A 24,976-nucleotide genomic window follows, 5' to 3' on the forward strand; every position below is an offset into this window, starting at 1 on the left:
TGCAACTCTAAGATTCTATGTCTAGCATAAACTATATGGTTTGGGTTAGTGCAAAATGGTAGGTAGGATTTTAGGAAGTATGAGCCATATTCAGAGGAATTGAGACCATACTCAGGTTAAAATAATAGCACCTTTTTTAATACTTTAATATTTCTTTTCAAATTGCTTTCACATGTATAACCATTTTTGAAACTTAGCCCTGTCAGGGATATATGAAAGAGGTTATAATTCCCATCTATGTTCAAAGAGGACAGCTAAGTGGCACAATGAGTAGAGTGGCCTATCCTGAAGTCAAGAAGACTCACCTTTGTGAGCCCAAATCTGTCCTTAGACACTTAATTATCTGAATGATCCAGGGCAAATTACTTAATTCTGTTTGCCTCAGTTCCCCATCTAGGAAAAGCGCTGGAGAAGGAAATGGCAAACCAGTCCAGTATCTCTGCCAATAAAACCCCAAATCGGGTCACAAAGAGTTGGACATGACTGAAATAACTGAACAATAACAGCAAAGTTCAAAAGAAAGGCACCCTATCTAAAATCAAATAGTTGATTATTAAGTGGAGAGGTAGACTTAACCCAAGACTCCTAATCTAGCATCCTTGCTCTCTTGCCATGTTATTCTGAATTGACCTCCTAACTCAAATAGCCTGCAGATCTGAAAGGACTGTTCTAAACTTAGTGATGTGAGTATGGAAGGAGAACAGTTGCCTTTCCCTTTATCACTCCTCTGCCCTCTCACCCAGCAAAGCAGGACCATCAAAACTCAGAGGTGCCTGATGTAATCGAAGAGCCTGTCAGTCATTGAGGTTGGCATGGGCTTAGAGATCCCCCTCCCCCTTTTGCTTCTATCCTCATTTGAATTATTTAAGTCATGCTGTGTGAGAGAGAGAGAAGGTATGGAGGAGATAGCCCGTTTGCCCGCCATGAAATCCCTGTTTCCCTCTCAGTACTGAGCACAGAACTCTGGCATCTCCTTCCACTGGATCCTCTCTCACCCTACTGCCTGAAACATGGGTATACTTAACCCAAATCTGTCTGTTTTAATTACCCTCCTCTGGGCAGATAAAAGCTTCCTATAAGTTTGCTTTCTCGAGCATTCCTCTGTGACTTCAATACCAGCGATTAAAGTATGAAAGGAAAACAAAATTTAAAAAAAAGAGAGAAGAATATGGAGAAGAAGAAGAAAAAGAAGAAGAACCTCAACCTTTAGCTTCTTACTTGTGGTCCACTGACTATTACTTTTACTGTTGACCTAAATTCTTTTTTCTTCATTGCATTTTATCACCTCTTGTATTCTTTGGGCACCTAACTTTCCAGACTTTCCAGAGGAGGGTTAACCCTTTTCCCTTCTCCCATTTCAGCCCTATACCATTCACCTTCCTTCTTGAAAAATGTGGGAATTACTGAAACACCTCTGAAATAGCCACATGGAGCTAGCTTGAGACAAAGAAAAATGTATTGGCATTAAGAGTCTGTGACAACACCATCCCACTCACAATCTGGGTGTCTTCTTTGACTCCTCACAGTCTCTCACCCTCCAGATCCAATCTCTTGCCAAAGCCTGTTGATTTCTCCTTTGTAAATTCTCTCCAATAGTCCCACTTCTCTTCTCCAACACTACCACACAGGTACAGTTCTCATCATCTCACACCTGTACAACTGCAATAGCTTGCTGACTGTTCTTCATACCACAAGTCTCTCCTCACTCCAGTCCATTCTCTATTCAGTCACCAAAGTGATTTTCCTAAAGTGTTATCCCACCTCCCATACACAATGAACTCCAATGAGTCTTTATCATTTTCCAGATCAAATGCAAAATTCTCTCTTTGGTGTTCTTCATATTCTACTCTTCCCCATCTTTCCAATCTTCTTATATCTTATTGTCTCCCATACACTCTTCGATCCAGTGACACTGACTTCCTTGCTGCTCTCTAAATAAGATATCCTGCATTTGTTTTGGCTTGGAATGCTCTCTCTCCTAATCTTCATCTCCTGGTTTCCCTTCTTTTTTTCAAGTCTTTCAAGACTTCTTTCAAGTCCACTTAATATAGGAAACCTTTCCTAATTTCTATTAATTCTAGTGCCTTCATTTTTTCAATCATTTTCCCATTTATCCCGTATGCTTGTTTGTGCTTATTGTTCAATTGTCTCTCCTTATTAGAATGTGAGCTCCTTGAGGGCCAGGACTGTCTTTTTCCTTTCTTTATATCCTCATTGTTTGGCACATAAATAGGTGCTTTTCTTTTTAAATCTTTAACTTCTGTCTTAGAATAGATACCTTTGTTAGTTCTAAGGCAGAAAACTGGTGCAGGCTAGGCAACTGAAGTTAAATGACTTTGAAACAAGTCTAGAACTTAGGTCTACAGATTTTCCACATAGCACATTCCTCATAGCCCATTCCATATTATATGACAAATGTAATGGAATTGTAGTTTCCTTTCACACATTGAGCTCTTTTTTTCTTTTTTAACCCCATATTTTCTCTCCTAGTAACACTAAGGCAGAAGGGCAAGTGGGTCTTAGTGACTTGCCCACAGTCATACAGCTAGGAAGTATCTGAGGCCAGATTTGAAGCGAGGTTCTCCTGACTACAGGCCTGGTGCTTTATCCACCATACCACCTTATTGCCTCATATTAAATCTTAATAAATTTTTGTTGAGTTGATTCAGTGTACAAGAAAGAAAGTTGCTGTGATCTTTCCAAGCTTGAACCTGGACACCACCATATGAAAAACAGTAATGTCTCCTTTGCTGTTTTTACTTTGCTTGTTCAGTATTCTGAATAAATATTCTCCATTTCTCTGCTCGTTGAGGGTCTTGTGGTTGTCCCTGTGTTCCCTGGTTCTGAGACTTTCACCTTTCTGCTCTATATTCCTGGTGCTATATATGTATTAGTGAATGGAAAGGAATGAAAAATAGGTACCCAACTCATGGGAAAACCATGAAGGCATTACTACTTGAAGAAAATTTATAGGGCCAATAACATTATGGGATGGAGAGAGGACTGGAATGGGAATCAGGAGAGCTGATATCTTTGAGTTAATCTTGATGTGCATGTGTTTAAGTTTTTAATGATCTTTCTACAAAATGATCTACTTCTACAAGAAGTCAGAAACCTCCCACATTTCTAAGATGACTTGTTTGGCATTTGGCTATAAGATGATTGTTGTACATATTCTATGGGTCTTTTACTGACTTCTAAAAGGCAGAATGTTATAATGGACCTGAATTTAGAGAAGACTTGGGTTCAGTTCCCAAGTTCATTGCTTATTAATTTTTGATTCTATACAAATATTACTTTAAATTCTCTGTCTTATTTCTCCATCTGTAAAACGAATGAGTTGGTTTAGATTGGGGTTTAGGTCACCTCTTTTGATGGACCTCTTTGACAATCTGTGAAGCTGATGGACCTCTTCTCAGAATAATATTTTTTAAATCCATAAAATAAAAAATTTAAATCGATAAAATTAATAAAATAATGATAAAAATGATAAAAAATAAAATACAGAGGATTATACAGGAAACCAATTATTGAAACATAGTTATTAAAATAGAAAAAATTTGGAAAAGAAAAAGAAAGAAGTTTATGAATTTAAGGTCCATAATCTCTGGTCTGTAGATTATACTAGTAATTGGCATCTTTATAGCCCTTTAAGTGTTCTGGGATAATTTATAAGCATTATGTCATTGGAACTGAACAATTACCCTATGACTGTAGGCATCCGTATGTCCACTTTATAGTTGTGGAAACTGAGGCATAGAGAAGGTACAGGAATTGCCCACAGTCATAGAACTAGTGTATAACAGAGATAGAATCTGAGCCTGAGTCTTTCTGACATTCTGGGTCAGTATGCTAAATACTACAACATGCTGTGAGTTCCCTTCATCCCCTAAACCTATGATTCTATGGCCTGGACTCTGCCACTTGCTTTAAGAACCTGGACAAAGTCACAACCTCTCGGGGTCCCATTTTCCTGTCTATTAAATGAAGAAATTTAACAGATGAAGTCCAAAGTCCCTTAAAATGCTAAGATTCTATTAGACTTCAGAGTTGGTATGGATTTATGCTAATTATATGCAAATCACATGCAGAATTACGTGTGGCCCTCCAGCTTGGTACATCTGGATGTGGCCTCCCAGGGAAAATCCTCTGGGACCATTCTGCCTAGGTGCATGCTAGGAAGCACTACTCCCTCATCACGATCTCTGTTCCTCTTCCCCCATTCCCCATCTGTTGGAGGGTCTTTCTGTATGCCCCAGAGTGCATAGTTTGTTTGAAGCCCTGTTAGGTGTGAAACAGAAGAAGAGAAAAGTAGCTTTAGCTATTAAAGAATACACATGGCAATATGAATTTGGGGGAGGAAATGACTTTACAGAGAAATAAACAAATTCCATAACCCTGGCCCTGAACTTCCCAGTTTGCATTCTCCTGTCTCCTTTCCCAGGTAAATATTTCCCTGAGAATTTCTGGGAACATTGTCTCAAACCTCTCTTGTGTTCTAACACGTTTTTGTTTTTGACCCACTTTGGCTCCACTGCACCCCACTCTTTTGTCCATCTCCCTTATGTCTGGGTCTGTTCCTTGCCTGTTTCTTTTGCTCTGTCTCTTGGGGTCTTGCTCCCTTCCCCTTTTCTGTCTTCGCTTTGAACAGAGGCACACTCAGAGCAAAAGCTGGTCTCAGAAAGGTTCTGAGCTGAGGGCGCCCTACAGATGTATAAACATTTTACCTTCCTAACCCTGGGATCTCCATTCCAAAGGCAACAGGAAAAGGGGGGAACTAGGAGCCCCTGGCAAAATAAAAGGGGGGCTCGGGGAGGCCTGTTTCAAAATTTTCAATTTTCCCATTAGAGGTGACTTTGCTTCTTCTTTGAGGGGGTGGGGGGATGGGGAGAGAAGAAGGAGGGGTCAGGGCAAGGAGGTGGGAAAGAAAATACAATGAGCCCTCTGGTAACCTTTGCTCTTGTTGATACTAGACAAGACCACACTGTTAATGAGTGATCGTTAGCAGATGGCTGTTGAGCAACTTGGTCAGAATCAGAAGTGAGGGCTGGGACCCTGGGAGGTGTGAGGGAGGGAGGAGGCTTTAATATTTTGTCTCCTAATGTCGACTAAGCTGACAAAGATTTATGATTTCCAAGTGGGCTCCTTTGGTGGGAGTTTGTGGAGGGTTTCGTGTTTTTGGCAAACTGACTGGTGAGCTGTAATACGGGTGCCATATTTTTCTCATGCTCTTGTATGTCTCAATCTCTTCCCACTTACCTTCCTTGCTGAAAATCCCAGACCATTGGGTTCAAGAGGATAGGTAAAGTCAGTATCTTCTGACTTCCTGTGTCCTTCCATTTCTAGTTATAGAGACATGAATTTGTATCTTTCACCATAGTGTTCTTTTCTTTCCTAATTACCAATTCTTTTAACAATCTCTATAGTCTATCCTTCTGATAATTTCTTCTCCTCTTCTGATTCCTTCCTTTGTACTAGAGAAGTATTCAGGTTTCTCCTTAGCGTAAAAAAAAAGCTACCTTGCTACTCTTTCAAGATGTCACCTCTTTCTTCCCTATTAGTAGTCAAAAGTAGCCACCTTAATTTGCTCATTTTCCATTTGTTGCTCAATGTCCTGCAACCTGGACACAAATCCTACAATCCTACAATTCTATATGATCACCAATCGCTTCTTATTTACCAGTTCCAAGGACCTTTTCTCATTCTTCATCATCTTGCACTTTTTTCTTTTTTTGGAGTATTAGACTTTGCTAACCAAACATCTCATTCTGGATACTTTCTCCTCCCTAGGATTTTATGGCATTGTACCCTCCTGGTTTTTCTCCTCTTATTAGATTATTTCTCCATCTCTTTCAGTATTTCATCTTTTTTTCTTCTTCCCTCTAAATGTAAACCATACGCTCATACCTCTAGACTGGAAGGTATCAGAGGCTATCTAGTCCAACTCCTTCATCTTATACTTGAGGAAAGTGAGATACATTTAAGTGACTTGACCAAGTGACAGGTAGTATTTTCTCCATCAAGAGAGATTTTATGCTCAGATTTCTTCTCCTACATCACTCTTTTCAGATGACTCATATACATGACTGTGAGGTAGCTAGGTGGAATAGTGGATAGATTGTTCAGCCTGGAGTCAGGAAGACACATCCTCCTGAGATTAAATCTAGCCTCAGACAATTAGTAACTGTGTGATTATGGGCAAGTCACTTAACCCTGCTTTCCTCAGTTTCCTCATCTGTAAAATGAGGGGAAGAAGGAAAAGACAAATCTTCCTTATAGTGCTTTGCCAAGTCAAAGAGAGTTAGACATGACTGAAAGATGTTTGAACAACAGTAATAAAGATCTTATTGATATATAATTTTTAACATATCCCAAATTGAATTCATCATTTCCTTCTCTTTACCTTCGTCTTCCCCTGTACCTATTAATGGTGCCAATATTTTCTCAATCCCTGCCCCCCCCCAACCCAAACCTCCAAATATTCTTTCCTTCCTCCCAGTGTCTAGGCAGTTTTCAAATCATGTCAGTTTTGCCTTTGCAATTTCTCTTTTATCTCCATCCCATCTTTTCCATTCATATAGCCACAAGCTTAGTTTACTTCCTTATTAACTCTCTACTGGATGATTGTCACAGCTTCCAAATTGTTTCTCTGTTCCCAGTCTCTTTTATCTTGAACTTTTGATTCATGCAACAGTCAAATTAATCTTCCTACTTGACAGGACTACCATATCACTCCTCTATTCAAAACCTTTTGGAGACCTTCCATTCTGTGTGATTAAATCCACTTTAATTTTCTCCATGATCTAGCCCCTATTTCCCCTTATTTCACACTCTTTGTTTTTCTGCCCTCTAATTTTATAGCCAGATTGGACAAGTAGGTAGTCTCATTTCATGTCCTATAATCTTCTTTCTCTGACATAGTCCATCTCTCCCTTGCTTGAAATTTTCTTCCTCCCCATCTCTTCACTTACTTCAAAACCCAGTTGAAGTGGTATTTCTTCCATGAAATTTTCTGTGGTGCCACCTGATGAAAGTGATCACTTCTCCATTTTTTAAAAAATCCTTTACTTCTGTTTTAAAATGGATACTAAGTATGGCAGAAGAGTGGTAAGTGATAGGCAATTGGGGTTAAGTGACTTGCCCAGGGTACACATCTAGGAAGTTTCTGCAGCCAGATTTGAACCCTGGCCCTCCCAAATTCAGGCCTATCCATTTAGCCACCCAAATACCCCATCAGCAAACATTTCTAAAATGCGTACTTTGCAATATGTTTTTCTAAGCCAGAATAAGATGACTAGTAGGATATAATTTCTACCCTCAAGTAGTTTATACTTTAATAGGCCAGATAAGCTATTCACATGGATAAATATGATGCAAATTAGGATAGGATTAATGTACAAAGTGAGTATAAAATGCCTTGAGATTAGATTAATAAATTGGGCTTGGGGGTCTAATGGAAATTGGTCAGCACGAAGCTGCTAGACTGAGACATTCTCTCACATAAAGAGAAATAATAGCTATGCTCATTCTTAGTGCAAGACCCCAAGTGCAATATCTGAGTAAAGACTGTGAGGACATTCTCAATTTATTATGCTGGACATTCTCCATGAGCATCCTATTAGCACTAATGGAAAATGTACAGCTTAAGTTATGATGACGGAAATCAATCTTGAGCCTGAAGTACAAATTGTCTAAAAGGGTATATTGTATTCATTTTTATCTCCCTTTCCTTCCTTTCTCTTTTTGGCTCATATATTATTATCTATAGACCATTCTATCTTCTATATTTCACAGAGGCTTCAGATCACAGAATTGGAAGGAGTCTTAATAATTATCTAGTTTAGTGGTGTCAAAGTCAAATAGAAAAAAGCCCCTATGACCAGCATATTGACTTAAAAAACTACAAATGAACATTATCTATGTTTTATTGTATTTCTGCTTGGTTAAACTTTTTCCAATTATGTTTTAATTTAGTTTTCTGTACTCTGGGACTAGGAGTTTTGCCAGCCACAAGTTTGACATTTCCATGTCTAGTCCAGATCTTACTTGAAGTATTTACATGAGAGGACTGGATGACCTCTGAAATCCCTTCCAACCCTGATATTCTAAAGCTAAAAAATTCCCTTAACTAGAGATCTTATAGATCTTATAGACCTTATAGATCTCTTCCTTCTGACCCTTGGAGTTCATAAAATGTTTTGTTTTTCAATTCTCTGTGTACTTACACACTGTGAGTTATAGGTAGTCATATTTGTCTCATCACTAAATTAAACTGTAAGCCATGAAGGAAGCAATTGTATCTTCTTTAAACTATATTTTATCGTACCTAGCATAGTGTTCCACACTTGGCATGCTGAATATATGAAAATGTGAATGTATGAGTTCAATTTGTTGAATGTATAATGAGTGAATGTCAGTTCAAGACAAGGCATATGTCTTCAGTCATATAGGCGGGGAAGTTCTGACAGGGATGGACAAAAGAATAATTCTAAAGATAAAATCAGCAAAGTCATTTCCTGAAGTCTCTTCTGGTCTGACTAACAGTGAGGAAGTGAAATCTTCACTATCTTACAGATAAAACTGATACAAATACAAAGAATGACTTTCCTTTATAGTGAATGTCAAAGCTAGCCTGGTCTCTGTCCAGGAAACAGGAGCCATATCTATTTTGCATGTCTGGAGTGCCTGACCCTCCGATTCTCCTATCTAGCTATTTTAGCAGCTTAATTTCTGAGATAGATATTCATAAAGTCGGGGAGGGATGGGGAAACAATGTGTTTTGTTATGTTTATTCATTCATATTTCTTTTTTGGGGACACATAGGACTGTATGACAAATGTTCTTACACCTCTCGTGACCGAGGATGGGCCGTGGGGATTCACACCATCAGTGACCAGGGAAATAGAGATCCCCGTTATTTCTTCTCCATGAAGACAGACCGAGCTCGGAAAGTGACGACCATCAATGCTCATCGAAGCTACCTCCCCAGTCAATGGGTACACCTTGCTGCCACTTATGATGGACGACTGATGAAGCTCTATGTGAATGGTGCCCAGGTTGCAATGGGTAGTGAGCAAGTGGGGGGAATCTTTAGCCCTTTGACCCTGAAGTGTAAAGTGCTCATGCTGGGTGGGAATGCCCTCAATCATAATTATCGGGGTTACATTGAGCATTTCAGTCTTTGGAAGACAGCTCGATCTCAAAAAGAGATCTTACTGGACATGGGGCGAGCAAATCATGGACTAGGTGTGCTACCTCACCTTGTTATTCAGGAGAACTTGGAGAATGTGAGGAGCATGTGGTCTTCTATGAAAGATGGAAACAGCCCCCAAGTTGAATTCAGTTACCACCATGGTCTCCTGCTTGATACTAGTCTGGAACCCCCCTTATGTGGGCAGACCCTCTGTGACAATGTAGAAGTAATTGCCAGCTACAACCGTCTCCCCAGTTTCCGACGTCCTAAACTGGTGCGTTATCGGGTGGTGAACATCTATGATGACAACCATGAGAATCCAACAGTCAGCCAACAGCAGATTGAATTCCAGCACCAGCAACTGACAGAGGCCTTTGATCGCTATAATATCACATGGCAGCTGGAAGTACTAGAAGTTAAGAATTCATCTCTGCGTCATCGTCTCATTCTGGCCAACTGTGATATCAGCAAGATTGGAGATGAGAACTGTGACCCTGAGTGCAACCACACTCTGACAGGTTATGATGGCGGGGACTGTCGGCACCTCCGACACTCAACATTCAGCAAGAAGAAGCAGAATGGTGTATGTGACATGGATTGTAACTATGAGAGATACAGCTTTGATGGTGGGGAGTGCTGCAACCCTGAGATTACTGATGTCACCAAAACATGCTTTGACCCAGACTCTCCTTACAGGTAGGCATTTTATTAAGCAAAAACTTGTACAAACAGTACCCAAAGTTGAGACATTTCAATCTCTACTCTGCAGATGAGGAAACTGAGGGACAGAGAGATAAAGTTCCTTATCTAGAGTCCCAAAGCTAGTTTGTGGCAGAACTGAGACTAAGAGCCAAGTCTTCTGACTCCCAGGCTCTATGTCCTCACTTTTTTATGCTGGCTATGGAGGGCAAATGCATGAGGAGAGACAGGGGAAAGGTGGAAGAAGCAGTCAGCCTACTTAATAATTGACTCGGCTTCCACTGTGGATTGTATAATAAAACTAGAAACTCAGAGCCAAAACCTTACAGAAACTAGTCTAGGCTCACTTCAGGTGATGTCCTTCAATCCTGAGGGCTGGAGATCCCAAGTCAAGATGAACCAGCTGTTCTGAGTTTTTCTGGTTAAAACTGAACTGCTTTCCATTTAACACATATACTGGACTTGCTGAGGTTTTCAGCATGTTTGCTGGTCTTTGCATGTTTTTTTTTTATTTTTTGCTGACTTTTCTCTTAAAAAGTGCTGGCCTCCTGAACACAAACACAATACCTATGGGGAAAGGGATGCTGGCTGGGGGAGTAGTAGAGAGGTAGGGTGGAAATCAGGGAGTCCTCGGAGTCAGAAAATATAGTAGCCTTTTTACTTGATGAATAACTCTTGAATTTTCTGCTTGACACATTAGTCTTGAACTTTCAAATGTGGAATTTTAGAACCTGAAGAGACATATCATTCCCTTTGTTTGGGCCTCAGTTTCCTCTTATGCAAAATAAATGGCTTGGACTAAGTTGTCTTTAATGTCCCTTTCAAATCCCAAATTACATCATTCAGTGGTTCTAGGCTAGGTGGGCAGGGAAAGCAAGGACTGAATAAATGGGAGAACAGTTTAGCTCCTAGAATTATTCCTTGGAGCCCATAGTATTCCCTTCTCACCCCTTGCTTCTTTTTAAGGTGGGTTTCTCAACTTTTATGTGTGTGCATATATATATATATGTATGTATGTCATGGACCACTTTGGAAGTTTTATGGAGCCAAAGGACTTCTCTCAGTATAATGTTTTTAAATAATTAAAAGAAATGCTAAGTTTCAGTTAGTGGTTAGTGGGGGAAAGTATATTTTTATGTTATGTGTATATATACATATATACACACATATATATTTATGTTTATACATACACACACACACACACACACACACACACATATATATATATATATATATACATTTACTAGCCAGATTTGTGGAACCCTTGGAATCTATCATAGACCCTTTGGGAGGTCTGAACCTCAAATCAAGGATGCCTGTTCTAATGCTAGAGAAAGATCCATCAGTTAATAATTACTGCCCAAGACTGTATTCAGTCTTATGCAAGACATTGTAGGTGAAGCAGGATTGGTCATTGTTTTCAAAGAGTTTATAGTCTGTTGGGGGAGACAAGACTAATATTCTTATGAAAATTAGTGAATAATATAGGGCAGTGTTTAATTCAAAGACAAATTATGTTAACAGATTTTAAATTCATTAGAGATTTCAAGGAGAGGGGAGACAATGAGAAAAGAATAGTTAGGAAAGGTGCCCCAGCAAAGTTCAGGTTTTAGATGGTCCTTAAAGAATGGGTAAGGAATTATAACTACCACCACCATTACTGTACTTGGAAAATATTTGAAAGTATGCAAAGAACTTTATATAATCGATCTTATTTGATCTTCATACCAATCCTGTGAGAGACATGATTTTGTTGATCTTATTTTACAAATGAGGATAAGGAGATCTTGCAGGTGGGAGGGCATTATTTAGAAAATAAGAATGAAGGCAGGATAGTAAACATAGATTGAAAGGAAATGGCAGACAGAATCACTTTGTGTCTTGAAACCAGAGACAAATTCTATAAGAAAGTTACATAAGAGCAGTTCGTTTTACCTCCTAGTTCTCCTTTCTGTTAATTGAGGGGACCAGACTAGCCTGGGTAATCTCTGAGATTCCTTTTAGCTTCAACAGTCTGTGATCTAACATTCTATATTCTCAAGCCCCTTCAAAGATATATTATCTAACCTCAGCTACTGCATAACTCTAATATAAAATGTCCTAAGTTCTCTCCCTGTCTTAACAGTCTGTATTCTAAGACTTTCCATTGCTAATATTTTATGATTTGATTATTGCTATGAGAATGATTTAAGAAGATACATATATATCTTAATATATATATATACATATATTAAGCTGATAAGCAGATTTATTCCACCCCAGTGTTTAGATTAAAAGAGGTATCTTGGCATGTGCAGATTATATTTGAAAAAGCCAACAGTAAGCCCAAACCATCTCTTGTTTCTGAATTTACTGCACTATTATTGCCCAGAATCTCTGGCTACAACCACGTGCCAGTGTTTTGAATGAGCATCAGAGATGCAAGTTTTCTGGCAGGAAAAGCAACACATACTGGATTAAACCAACCAAATAAAGACCTTTCTCTTGAAAATACCACCTAAGAATTGCTGTGTTCAGCCACAATGGCCCAAACCACATCAGCTCCTATGGACAAAGGGAAACCTGTGGAAACCTGTGTGTAAAAAGGGAAAAGGGAAGGATTTTGCTCAGGTGATTGTGGGGCTTAGGTTCTGTTTTTGGACAACTTTCTTTGCTTTGAAGCCACTTAACATCTCTATCCTCTCTTGCTGTTCTAGTCATGTTGCTTCCTGCCTAGTACCATTTGTCTCCTTAAAGGAGTTTTCTGTGGCATTAATTCTACTATGGGTTCCAGTGTAAGGCAGCAGAATGTATAGATATTATGATGGTGAAAAGGAGGAGAGTCCTATCTTTTATATATACTGCATGTGTGATTGTAGGTAAGTCATTCAATCTCTGAGTGCTCCAAGAAAGTTTGTAAGATTCTAAGCTGCAGGAAAGATTCTGAGCTTCACTGTTCCTCACTGAGAAATTTCTATAATAATGAAATAAAAGAAAGGAAGGAAAGAAGGAAAGAAGGAAGGAAGGAAGGAAAGGAAAGAGGAAGAGAAATGAACTTGTTATCAGGAAATCTAAGTTTAAATCTTGCCTGCCTGTATTTCAAGTTTATGATCTCAAACATAAAGTTTTACCTCTGTGAGACAGTCTCTTGATCTGTGAAATGAGAAAATAATAGCAGTTTTACTGCCAGCACAGCCAGTACTCCAACTTGGGTTCTTTGATTCTAGATTCTATAAGTACTATAGAAATTCCCATCTTACAGAAGGGGAAACCAAAGCTTGGTTAAAGTGATGAATTGATTGGATCATGGTCACATATATCACTAATGAGTGTAAAGGGAGTGATTTGAATGAACATAGGTGTCTGGAAACTCTAAAAAAAAAACAACAACCTCTTACCTTGTTGTTTTAGTATCAATTTTTAAGGCAGAATTGCAGCAAGGGATAGGGAATTGGAGTTGAGTAACTTTCCCAGGGTCACACAGCTAGGAAGCGTCTGAGGTCAGATTTGAACCTAGGACCTCCTAGGCCTGGCACCAAATTTGGATAATTTAAAGCCATGTCCAAAAAAATGAATAGTTTGTACATAAGGATACTAGCTTAGAGAAGAAGAAAAAATTGTGGGCAATTCAATTTTATAAACAACTATAAACATAAACATCTACAGAGTACTGAGTATTATGTTAGACCCTGGGTGAGATATTAAGTCAGTCCATTCAAAGAGCTGTTACAATGAAATAGACTTGTTCTTGCAGTTCTGAGTACAGTAGGGTCAATGGGCAACAGTTACAGAGAGGCAGAAGTAGACGTAGTGAAAGAAAAGAACTGTTCAAAATTGAAATGTTCAAAAGCAGAATAAGTTGATTCAAGGTAGTTCAATACCTCTCCCCAGTAGAGACTCAAGCCCAGGCCAGATGACCACTCATCAGGCATATTCTAGAGGGTATTGCTGTGCTGTACTTCTTTTGTTCCACCTTTACTTTCCATCCTAGTAGCAACTCTAAGACAGAAGAGTCAGGGCTAAGCAACTGGAGTTTAGTGGGTTGGCCAGGGTCACACAGATGGGAAGTATCTGAGACCAGATTTCAACCCAGTTCCTCTCAACTCCAGACCTGTCTTGCACACCGCCCTGTGATGTATTCTTGAGGTGGTTCAGGGTTGTAGTAAATAAACTAAGAGTCAGACATACCTTCTGGTTCTGAGATGCCATGATCCCATGTTTCATGACTTTGCTTATTAAATCCCAGCCCTCATTCTAACTCCTTTAGTGGCTTTAGTAACATGCTTACATGGTTCATTAAGGTATACAAAACACTTTCTTCACAACTAACCTGAGATATAGAGTACAAATATCGTTATGCCTCTTTTATGGTTGGGAAAAATAAACTCCATAGAGTTTAAATGATGTTGCTAGATACAACTCATCAGCTTTGAAATAAGAATTTGAACACCGATTTTCTTGTGACAATTTTTTTCCACTCTAATATATTAACCTCTTTCATAGCTCACCATCATAATCTTGGTGTGCACTAATTATATAGCCCCTATGATGCCCATTTTACAGAAGAGGAAAATGAGATTTAGAGAGGCATAACAATTTGTTCACAAACATGCAGCTAATTAGTAAATATGAGATTACAAATAGGATGAGGAAAATATGTCAAATGGGGACAAATGAGGGGGTATTCCTAAAGGGAGACATCCCAAGTGATGAGGAACTGTTAGTTAATAACTGGCTGGCACTATTGCAGGTTGAAATTTGCAGACCATGTGGTATCAGTCAAGTGTGCCTGCTGAAAGCATGTATTCAGAGACCTCAGTCACTACTATAGAGAGAGATGCAGACTTGACAGAAGCATGGACTGCTGTCAAAGGTCTTAAGGAGTGAGTATGAGTTAAGTAGAGGACACTCTACATGAACCTTTGAAAAGGAAAGGGAGGCAAGAATGATGAATACAACCATCACGTCTCAGAAAATGTGCAGTGAAGTCTGAAACTCAGTGTTGTGAGCCCCCTCCAGTGATAGAATATTACAGCAAATTCAGATTGTTATCTTTTGGACACATCTTCCAAAGTATGAAAGGTGACACTTAAGGGCTGGTATTTCACTTCTGAATATGGATATTCCAATTTGGGGGGGGGATTGGAAATGGGGGTAGAGACAGGGAAGAGGAGAGAAAAAAACAAAGCATTCCTCTATTGTTGGGGGATTTCTTTAAAAACAAACAAGCAAAATAAATCTCTTTTCTCTTTTAAAGACAACAGAGACACTCCACAAAGACTGGGTTATAATTTTTGTTGGTACTGACTCAACATTACAAGAAGTTTTTGGGAAACTTGGCCAAAAAGAGGGCCCTTAACAAATCTGAAATAGAAGGTTCTAAGTTCCAAGGGATTTCTCTCAGGCTTATGGTTCTGAGAAAAGTAAGCATAAAAGACTCTACTTTTGGGGGCAGCTGGGTAGCTCAGTGGATTGAAAGCCAGACCTAGAGATGGGAGGTCCTAGGTTCAAATCTGGCCTCAGACACTTCCCAACTGTGTGACCCTGGGCAAGTCACTTGACCCCCATTGCCTAGCCCTTACCAGTCTTCTGCCTTGGAGCCAATATTCAGTATTGACTCCAAGATGGAAGGTAAGGGTTTTAAAAAAAAAGACTCTACTTTCTTTGAGATAAGATAATCTTGGGTCTACCTCACCTCACTGTTAACTAACAGAAGTGCTTTCTCATCTTGTTCTCATTTATCTTGGGTTACATAAGTGGCTATCTCAACTTGGTAGGGTCCATATAATATACTCCCTATCACAGATAATCTTGTAAAGAGAAAAATCAAGATCCATTCTGTTTGAGAATTCTTGGGTAAAAGGAAAAATACAGTCAGGAGGGAAAAAATGTTTTACTCAAAGCAAAGCCACATTTCTATCCCTCAGTAGATATTGATTGAGGAACTATTAGAGAGTATCTGAACTAGAATGGACTTCAGCAGTCACCAAGCTCAGCTTTTCTATTTTGCAGAGACAGAAAGTAAGGTCAAACAGGCAAAATAACTGGCTATTTCATTGCCCTACACTACCTCTTTTACTCTCAAAGCACATGTTGAGCATTTTGGAGACAATAAAACATGATCCTTGTCTTTAAGATAAGTCATTATTTATTTTGGGAGCAAAATTAACTAATGCATGAAAATGTTCAAGAAAGTGAAGGACTAGCTTGGTTACAACACAGCATTTATGAAGGGAAGCAGTGGGAAATATGACTGGCCCAATAGGTAAACTAATGGCAGACTGGTGAGTGATTTAAATGTGAAGTTTGGACTTTATCCTCTAATCAGAAAGAAATGATTGGAGAGGTTTGAATAGGGGAAGGACAGAACCCAAGTGATATTTTAGGAAACTTAATCTGATTGTTATGCATAGAACATTTTGCAGAAAACAAGTATTAAATGATGAAAAGAAAACCCAATTATGACTAGCTGGTTATCATTGTGTGTGACAAACACTGGAAACAGATTGAAACTACAAGACTGAGGACAACACATTTACATAGAGATTATGCTTGAGATTCTGCTCACCTTAGATTGAAGTCAAGATTCTTCTCATTTTTAGCTATTGGGATGCCAGTGGCAATGTTGATTCTTTGTTTAACACCTTGCTCACATGTTCAAAGAACTTCTCTATCAGATCTGAAGGCTATTTCTTGGATACCAGCACATTGTCCTTTATTTTTAAAATGGATATTCAACTTATTTTTAAAGTCCTTTTAATTATGGGAGATATATCTCTTACTGAGATCTTTTGATTTTACATCAGCTTCATTTTCTGAATATATACCTTCTTCATCCCATCCCCAGTGAGCCTCTCTCATGACAAAGAATATTTAAGAGAGAAAAAATAATTCAATAACAAAATCCAACACTTTACTTGAATATGACAGAATATGTAATATTATATACCAGTAATCTCTCACCTTTTCAAAGAATTGAAAGAGGTACATTTTTTTCAGCTTTATTCTGAGGTTAAGGAAACCATACTTCCAGTGCCAATGGTATATATTATTTTTTTCCATTTATAGGAGGCTATGGTGAATTTTAAAAAACCATAAATAAATACATAAATAAATTAATTTATGGATGGATGAAGAAAAAATAAAGGAGCAAATTTGTTATAAGATAATGTTGAACAAGTGTTTCAGCCCCTCTATGTTTCAGTTCTTACAATATAATTCCATTTCCCCTGCTTCATCATGGGAACAACATTTTCCCGCCATTCATTTCAATATAATTATTCATATTTTTTTGTTCCTACAGAATGCAAAACTCAGGTGTTGGGATATATAAATACAAAAATAAGAGGAATATATGCCCTCAAGGAGCTTATATTCTTTTGAGGAAAGACAACTAGGTCTGAAACAAGTAGGTACAAGGATCATTGAGGAGGGGGAGAGGGAAGGCATATACTAAAGGAAGGGGCCCCTGAGATGAGCCTTGAAGTAATATTAGGTTTTCTGAGAGATGGGGAAATCCAAAAATAAGGAATGACTTGTAAGAATATATAGAGGTAGGAAATGAGATATCAAGTTAAGGAAATGACGATCCATTTCAGCTGGGATGTAAAGCTTATAAAGGGAATATGTATGTGTTTAAAGAGGATAATATATGTCTATATGTATATGTATAACTCATGTGTGTATATCTATATACATGTATTCATATGTATATGTATACACAGATGTGTATAGCCAGATAGACCTTGGAGACTCTTAAATGTTGAGCTAAAGAGTTTGTATTTTAAACTCTAGACAATGGGGAAGCACTGATGATTTTTAAGCAGAAGAATGATATTGTATGACTGTCATCTTCTTGAGAAATGAAAGATATTCTGACTTAGAATGATTATTTTTTTAAACCCTTACCTTTTGTCTTAGAATCAATACCAAGTATTGGTTCCAAAGCAAAAGAACCGTAAGGGCAAGGCAATGAGGGTCAAGTGACTTGCCAATGGTTACACAGCTAGGAAGTGTCTTGAGGCCAGATTTGAACCTAGGACCTCCTATCTCTAGGCCTGGCTCTGTAACCACTGAACTACCCAGCTTCCCCAAACTCAGGACAATTCTTTTGGCAGCCTTGTGGGAAATGAATTGGAGCACAGAGAAACTAGAAGCAGGGAAATCAATCAGGAGAATTATAGTAATTCAGGTGATAGGTAATGAGAAAAGTAAACTGCCATACTGCTTATATGAGTAGAAAGAAAGGAATGAATGAAAGAGATGTTTGGGAAATTGGCTAGACCAGGCTTGGCACTTTTTTGGATGTAGGCACTAGAAGAGAAGGTATGAAGGTTACAAATCTGTATGCTTGGAGTATAACATTGAACTAAGGAGTTTAGAGGAGAGACATGTTTAACTGAGGGGAAATTATTTCCGTTTTGATTCTGAAATGTTTACAGTAGGTCCAGGAAGTTTCCAAAAGTTATTTGACAAAAATATAATATTCAGTAAAATTTGAGAGTTCATCTGTTTAAAGTTAACAACTGAATCCATTAGAACTGATTAACGTTCTGGGACAGCACATCTAAAGAAAGGAGAGAAGACCAAGGGTAGAGTTCTGGGGAACACTTTGCAAAGAGAATGGAAGTTTATGATCATTCAGGATATGAGACCAAGAAGGAATGGTCTAACAGGTAGGAGGAGAACCAAGACATAGATGTGGCTCAGAAACAAAGACAGTGTTCAATAAAATAGTATGGTTATTAGTAGTAAAATTTCAGTGAGATCAAGGATGATGAGGACTGAGAAAAGGTCATGAAATTTAGGTATTAAGAGATTATTAGTAACCTTGGAGAGAACAGTTTCAGTAGAATAGTGGTTTGGAAGAAAGATTGAATCTAAAGAATAAGGGAAGAGATGGTGAAAAAGTAAAGGCAGTGATAGTCTTCCCAGGAATTTATCAGGGAAAAAGAAGAGAGATAAGGAATAGAGAATGACGGGGTCAGGTGAGGTATATCTGCTTATCTTTTGTTTTTTAAGGATGGGATAAGCTTAAGCATGTTAATATATGTCAGAGAAATAACTAGTAATAGGAAGAGATTTGAGATGGAGAGGTGGTGGGAAAGTGGTAATAATGAGGCAAGTTTGAAGAAAGACAGGAGGCATTAGGATCAGGAACACAGAAAATGGTGTTAGCTTTGGCAAGGAAAAGGACAAAGCTTCAAAGACAGGGTTAGGTGAGTTGAACATGTAGAAGTTTAATGCATGCTTGGAAGAAAAATGGAGAGTTCATAGCTGAAGGACTGTTTTCTTTATAAAATAAGAGTCAAGTCTACCTGATAGAAGAAGAGAGGAAGATGGAGAAGGCCCTCTGGAAGCTTAAGAAAAGAGAGAGGGGCACGGTGGGAGGTGGGGGGGAGCAAAGGTATATAACATCTTTGAGTCAGCCCCAGAAATAAGTGGGATAGTGACAGAGGAGGAATAAAGTTGCTACAATGAACACCCAGCTGAAATTCTATAACATTAGAAAGAGAAAGGAGTTTGTAGTTGAAGAATTCTCTTTTCTTCATAAAATAAGATCCAAGTATCTGATAGAAGAGAGGAAGAAGGAGAAGGCCCTCTAGGAGCATAAGAAAAGAGACAGAGAGAGAGGGGGGAGCTGGAAGCAAAGGTATAGAACATCTTGAGTCAGTCCCAGAAAGAAGTGGGATGGAGAGTTCATAGAGAAGGAATAAAGGTTTTGCTGCAATGGAAAGCCAATTGAAATTCTATAACATTAGTGGATCCAGCTAACTCATTAAATGGTATAACTTCCTCCAAAGTCTATGAGCAACAGTAGGGTACCAGAGAACTCAGATGATTGATGCTAGCCAGATTTGAAGATTGACAAAAGTGTGAATGGTGGATAGGCCATGCTTTCCTTGGTCTTCTCTTTTGGAATCAAGTCTTTCTGAGGGGAAGAAGATAGTTTTCATTCATCCCTTTAACTTGTTTGACTTTCATTACCTAAAAAGATGAAAGTAGGATTGCCCCAGTTAGAAGCTCTGAACTTCTAGGAGACAAGTAGATTTTTTAAACAATCTATATTAAACATGATTTATTTCTCTCTACAATAGAGATAGCCTGGATGCTTAGGAATGGAAAAGGGAAATGGCATTAAGTGAAACAAGGATGAACTAAAAATTAAAAAAAAAACTGTTTTTGATTAAATAAATTTCACAAAACTCTAGCTCCAATTACTATTTAAAGTCACTAACTGCAAGCTTTCTCCACCTTCTGAGAGTAAGTTTTGTCCTTACTTTCCTGAAATTCAATTCTAGAAGATGAATTTGAATTTGTGTTTGTTTAGCTTTTCAAAGTTCAACAACTTTTAAAGTTCACAGTCTATTTGGGAATTTTCTTTCTTTCTCTCAACCTTAAAGATCCTTTTTAGCTCTACTACATTTTATAGGCCTCTATGTTTTTGGTCTTCTTCTAGTTATAATATATATTTTTATATTTTGTATTTGAATATTGTTTGTTCTGAGATCCCTTCCAGATAGGAAACTATGTTTTAAAGTTTCTTCAAATTCCAACACTTTTACTATGATTCTTTTAATCTCCTTCCTTCTTATATGCTGTCTTTTGTTACGGGACATAGGAGCTATGGGGTGGAATGGTGATGGGGCAATGATCTGGCACTTGCCAATGGTTGTATTTAATCAGTTTACTCTGACAAAGAGCCAAAAGGGGTTCTGTTCTCTGATGTTGGGTCCCTTGTGGGTTTAGGCGTCCAGAGCTATTAGGCAGCAAGGCTGGCTTTTGACTACTGAAGCATTTTTATAGCCACAGAGGGCAATAGTGAATAAGAACTATACCAAATTATAGAGTGTCTAAGAATTTTGTGGGGTGTGGGTGAGGGAACTGTAGAGGAATGGGGGTAGGGAGAACTGTGTTGCATGAGGTTTTCTCAGAAAAAGTATATCTGGTCACAGAATCAAAGGAGATATGCTAATCTATGGGGGGGAACCTTGTTTTTCTTCTGTGTATGTGTGTGCTAGTTTGTGTGTCTGCATGTGTGTGTGTGTATGTGTATGCATTTTACTCTCTAGAAATTTGTGGTAAGTGAATATTTTGCAGAAAACACCAGAAATGACAGGAATGGAAGAAAGGGTCATATTCAGAATGGCTTTAATTAAGCCTATCAAATATTTTCCCTTTCAGGAATCATTATTTTTGTCAGTATTGACCCATTTTGAATAAATATTTGTGATTTTTACATCACTTGATACTTTGGATTATATGTGATATGCAATGATTCTCTTTTACTGCTACAGAAATCATAGAGTTTGAAGGTTATTAAAATGTAAAAGGATAGAGTTGAAAGAGACCTTAGAACAAACATTTTATTAGTGCTAAAAGGATCTACTAATTTCAGAGAAACCTGGGAAGACTTGTATGAACTGATTCAAAGGGAAGTGAGAGAACCAGGAGAACAATTTTTATAGTTATAACAATTTTAGAAAATCTTTATTTTATTTCTCTATATAACATGATATGATATGTAACACCACAACAGTATTATAATAAATATGCCTTTCCAAGAGAAACAAATCCTGGAATTAGCTATGTCCCAAAATCTCTCATTCTTTTTTTTCCCTTGCCCTGTCACCCATCCCTCTTCCCCAAGAAGGCAGACAGGTAATATGATATAGTTTGTACCTATATTATCATATGACATGGATTTCCCTGTTTGTCATGTTGTAAAACAAGACAGATATTGCTTACACTAGAGAAAAAAATTCATGGGTGAAATAAAGTGAAGAGCAGTATGCTGGAATGTGCATTTGGATTCTTTTCCTCCTGTGGTATTGGATATCCTTTCTCATCATGAGTCCTTTGGAATGGTCCTGGATTCTTGCCTTGTTGATAATAGTTAAGTCATTTGTAATTATCATACATTATTGTTACTGTTTACAACATTCTTTTGGTTCCACTACCTTCACTTTGTATCATTTCTTATAAGTCTTTTCAATAATTTTTAAGACAAAAATTTTTGAAATACATAGTAACTCTAATTAACCTAGTAGAACTACCTTCTCTTCCAGAAGACTCATGATAAAATGTGCTTTCCATATTGAGATAGAGACTTATGGTATAGATAGAAACATATGTGTGTATAGACATATACATTTGTATCCATATATGTATATACACATTATATGTACATTTATACACATGTATAAAATTTTTTGGACAGGACTAATGTGAGAATTTGCTTTGCTTGACTCTACATGTTTGTAATAGGTTTTGTTTTTCTTTCTCCATGTGGGGTGAGGGAGAATTGTGGGAAGGAAAGAATGTGAACCTGAAAAAAAATAGAATTAAGAAAAAAGGAGAGTGTCTTAAAAGATATCTAGCCCACCACCTTCATTTTTGAGATGAGTATAAGATAGGAGAGATGACCTTACTAAGATCATATTACTTTAGCTAGCAAGAAAACAAGGATCAGAACTCAGATCACTTGTCTCTGCATTTAGAGTTCTTCCCATTGAATTTTAAGAAGCAATGAAATACAAATGAAAACAGTATGACATTTGCCTCTCCCTTCCCCTTCAACTCTTTCCTTGGAAAGTTTAAGGGTAGTTTAAAGGAAAAACTACCACTACCCTTCAGTTCAAAGAAATCATTTCCAATTTGCTGTATTTGAAGTTCTAAATGGTTAACTCTGTTGGGCGTCATTTCATAGGTCAATAGTTTCTGACACCTAGGACAGTATCTAGTGGGAAAGTCTTCAGTGATGGATGAAGCAGACCTTTAGCTACTGTGTAACAAAATTTAGTGAATTCCTGATGCATAACTTTAGTATACTGCTCCAGATTATATGGTCCTCGTTGTCAGTACTTTGCACGAAACTCCTCTGGTCTGAAACATTGGGCTAGAATACTTAGCTCCCTGAATACAGAATCTTTCTATCCTTATGGAATAAATGTTAGCTTAATATCAGAGTGGAAAAGATCCAGAGCTGACTCAGGAATGCCATGTCTTTGGTTTACTGAACTATTTTTTGTTCTATTTAAATAGAAAGGAAAACACATTTATTAGAACATGTTGGAACTAGAAAAAAAGCTTTAGACTATTAAATGTTAAAACATAGGCTCTAGAATATTAAATTGAGAAGAGACCTTAAATCTTAACCACTCCATGCTCTTTATTTCATTGATAAAGAAACTGGTATAGATAGGGGAAGTGATTTGCCCAAGATCATAACAATGGTAGAATTGGCACAAAAATCTAGCCTTCCTCTCTGGTTTAATGCTTTTTCCTATAGCACCATACTTCAAGAAGAATACTTAAATTCAGGCTAAGGATGAACCTCTCTTAGATTAGGGAGATTGGAGGAGTTGATCCTCAAACTTATATTCCTCCCCTAAATATTTTAGAAAATATGTGGTCTGAGATGGGAATTTAATGAGAACACATTTCCTGTGTTCTCTTTGGATTTTTTATTTTCCTAATACAACAGTACTAGAAAGTAACAATGATACCTTCTTCCAGGTTTGAGGTATACCAAAGAGAGGTGGGGTGAGCAGTAGGACTTTTCTTGAAGGATTACTGAATTAAATTGGAAAAAGGCCAATCTGAAATCTAATATATTTTTAAGATCACTGTATGGAATTTAAATGAAGCCTCATCTTATGGAAATTGACCTTTCTTATAATAGAGAAGCAATATCCCAAAGGGAGAAATTCTTGCCTTGCTCCTTCCATTCATTGTTGTTTTATCAGGCCAGAGACTTTTGAAATGCAAATTAGGGGACCAGTTATTTTTTGAAGTTCCATAGTTGGTTCAGACACCTGTGCAGGTAATTTACATTAGAAGTAAGGTTCTCCATAGATGAGGGTAGTAGCAATAACAATCATTATTACCCAGTGAAGGCTCAAGGAAAATTAGAAGTTCCCCATGAGTCTTGCATCAGTAACTGTTTGACAATTTTTGTTACCTAACTAATCTTAACATTAGTCAGAGTTTAGATTTCAGTAATGGTGTTATACTAGGTTTATATGACTAAAAACTCAAAGGGTTCATTTGCAGTGGTTCTACAATTTGATTAAAATACATATCATCTGCCTAATAACACTTAGTACTTTTTCCTTCTTAAAACCTTGGAAATATATATTGCTAGCATTTAGATGTCATTTAATTGTTCTAACATGACTTATTCCCCACTGTGGTCAGTGAATAAGTGTTTCTTAGCTCTTTGTGGTTGGTTGGTTTATTTATTGATTGTGGTTGGGACACTGTAAAAAGGAAGTAATACTGGAGAAAAGAAGTAAGAAGGCTAAATAATTTGAACCTCTTAGCCACAGTCAGACAGGAGTTGTCTCATGTACTCTTTAGGTGTTCTCAGGTAAAATGACAGTGACAAGTTATGTGCTTATACTTTTCATATAATTTTCTGATTTATTTTATTTGATGTTCATAGCAAACCTATGAGGCAGGCAGGGCAGGGATAATAAACTGCATTTTATGGATGAAGAGATAAGAGCTCAGAATGATAAAGTGACACCATGTATGGCAAAGTGGCAGAACAAATTTTTAAGCCCTGGGCATTAGGATAGGAAGGCAGTAATTGTAAGAGACAAACACCAGAATTACAAGGATTTGATAAGCCTGCTGGAGGTTTCCTTTATTTTTTCATTGTTTATTTCTCCATTAACCTTTTCAGAAGACTGAGACATTTTTGATGCAAATAAAGGAGGATGAAGCTGAGGCCATTAGAAGCCTGGAGATTAAGTATAATATTTGGACTTACAACAGGTCACAGATCATATAGAGCTTGTGATTCAGATATGACTACAACAAACAGTCTGACATTTATCTCACTTAATGACTTTTTAAAAGTAGCTTCCATCTTTAATTTTGAAAATCATTTTCAAATGATTTGTATTCTTCAGCAACTAGAACAGTGGTTCTGGGACTCCTGACTCCTTTTGGCAACTGTAGTCAAGAGACTATTTTGGTGTTTTGGAGGCCAAGTTGGAATTTGGAGTGTGGTAGGGATTAGGAGACTGACTTGGGGAGGAGAGACCTCTGGTAGAGAGAGCATAGCACTTGACTTGGCAAGGAGACTTTTATTTAACT

The 24,976-nt window shown here is 37.8% G+C and overlaps 1 protein-coding gene across 2 annotated transcripts in view; it reads left to right on the plus strand.

Annotated features, from left to right (window-relative positions):
• The window catches only part of PAPPA (pappalysin 1), a 289,767-nt gene that overhangs the window by 30,963 nt on the left and 233,828 nt on the right, over window positions 1-24,976 (plus strand). For both annotated transcript variants that reach the window (XM_056822169.1, XM_007474734.2), the window contains exon 2: window positions 8,824-9,889. In XM_056822169.1, the coding sequence (XP_056678147.1) occupies window positions 8,824-9,889 (1,066 nt within the window). The remainder of the gene's footprint in view (window positions 1-8,823; window positions 9,890-24,976) is intronic.

The sequence above is a fragment of the Monodelphis domestica genome, chromosome 1 (assembly GCF_027887165.1).
Source record: "Monodelphis domestica isolate mMonDom1 chromosome 1, mMonDom1.pri, whole genome shotgun sequence".
Classification (NCBI taxonomy): Eukaryota; Metazoa; Chordata; class Mammalia; order Didelphimorphia; family Didelphidae; genus Monodelphis; species Monodelphis domestica.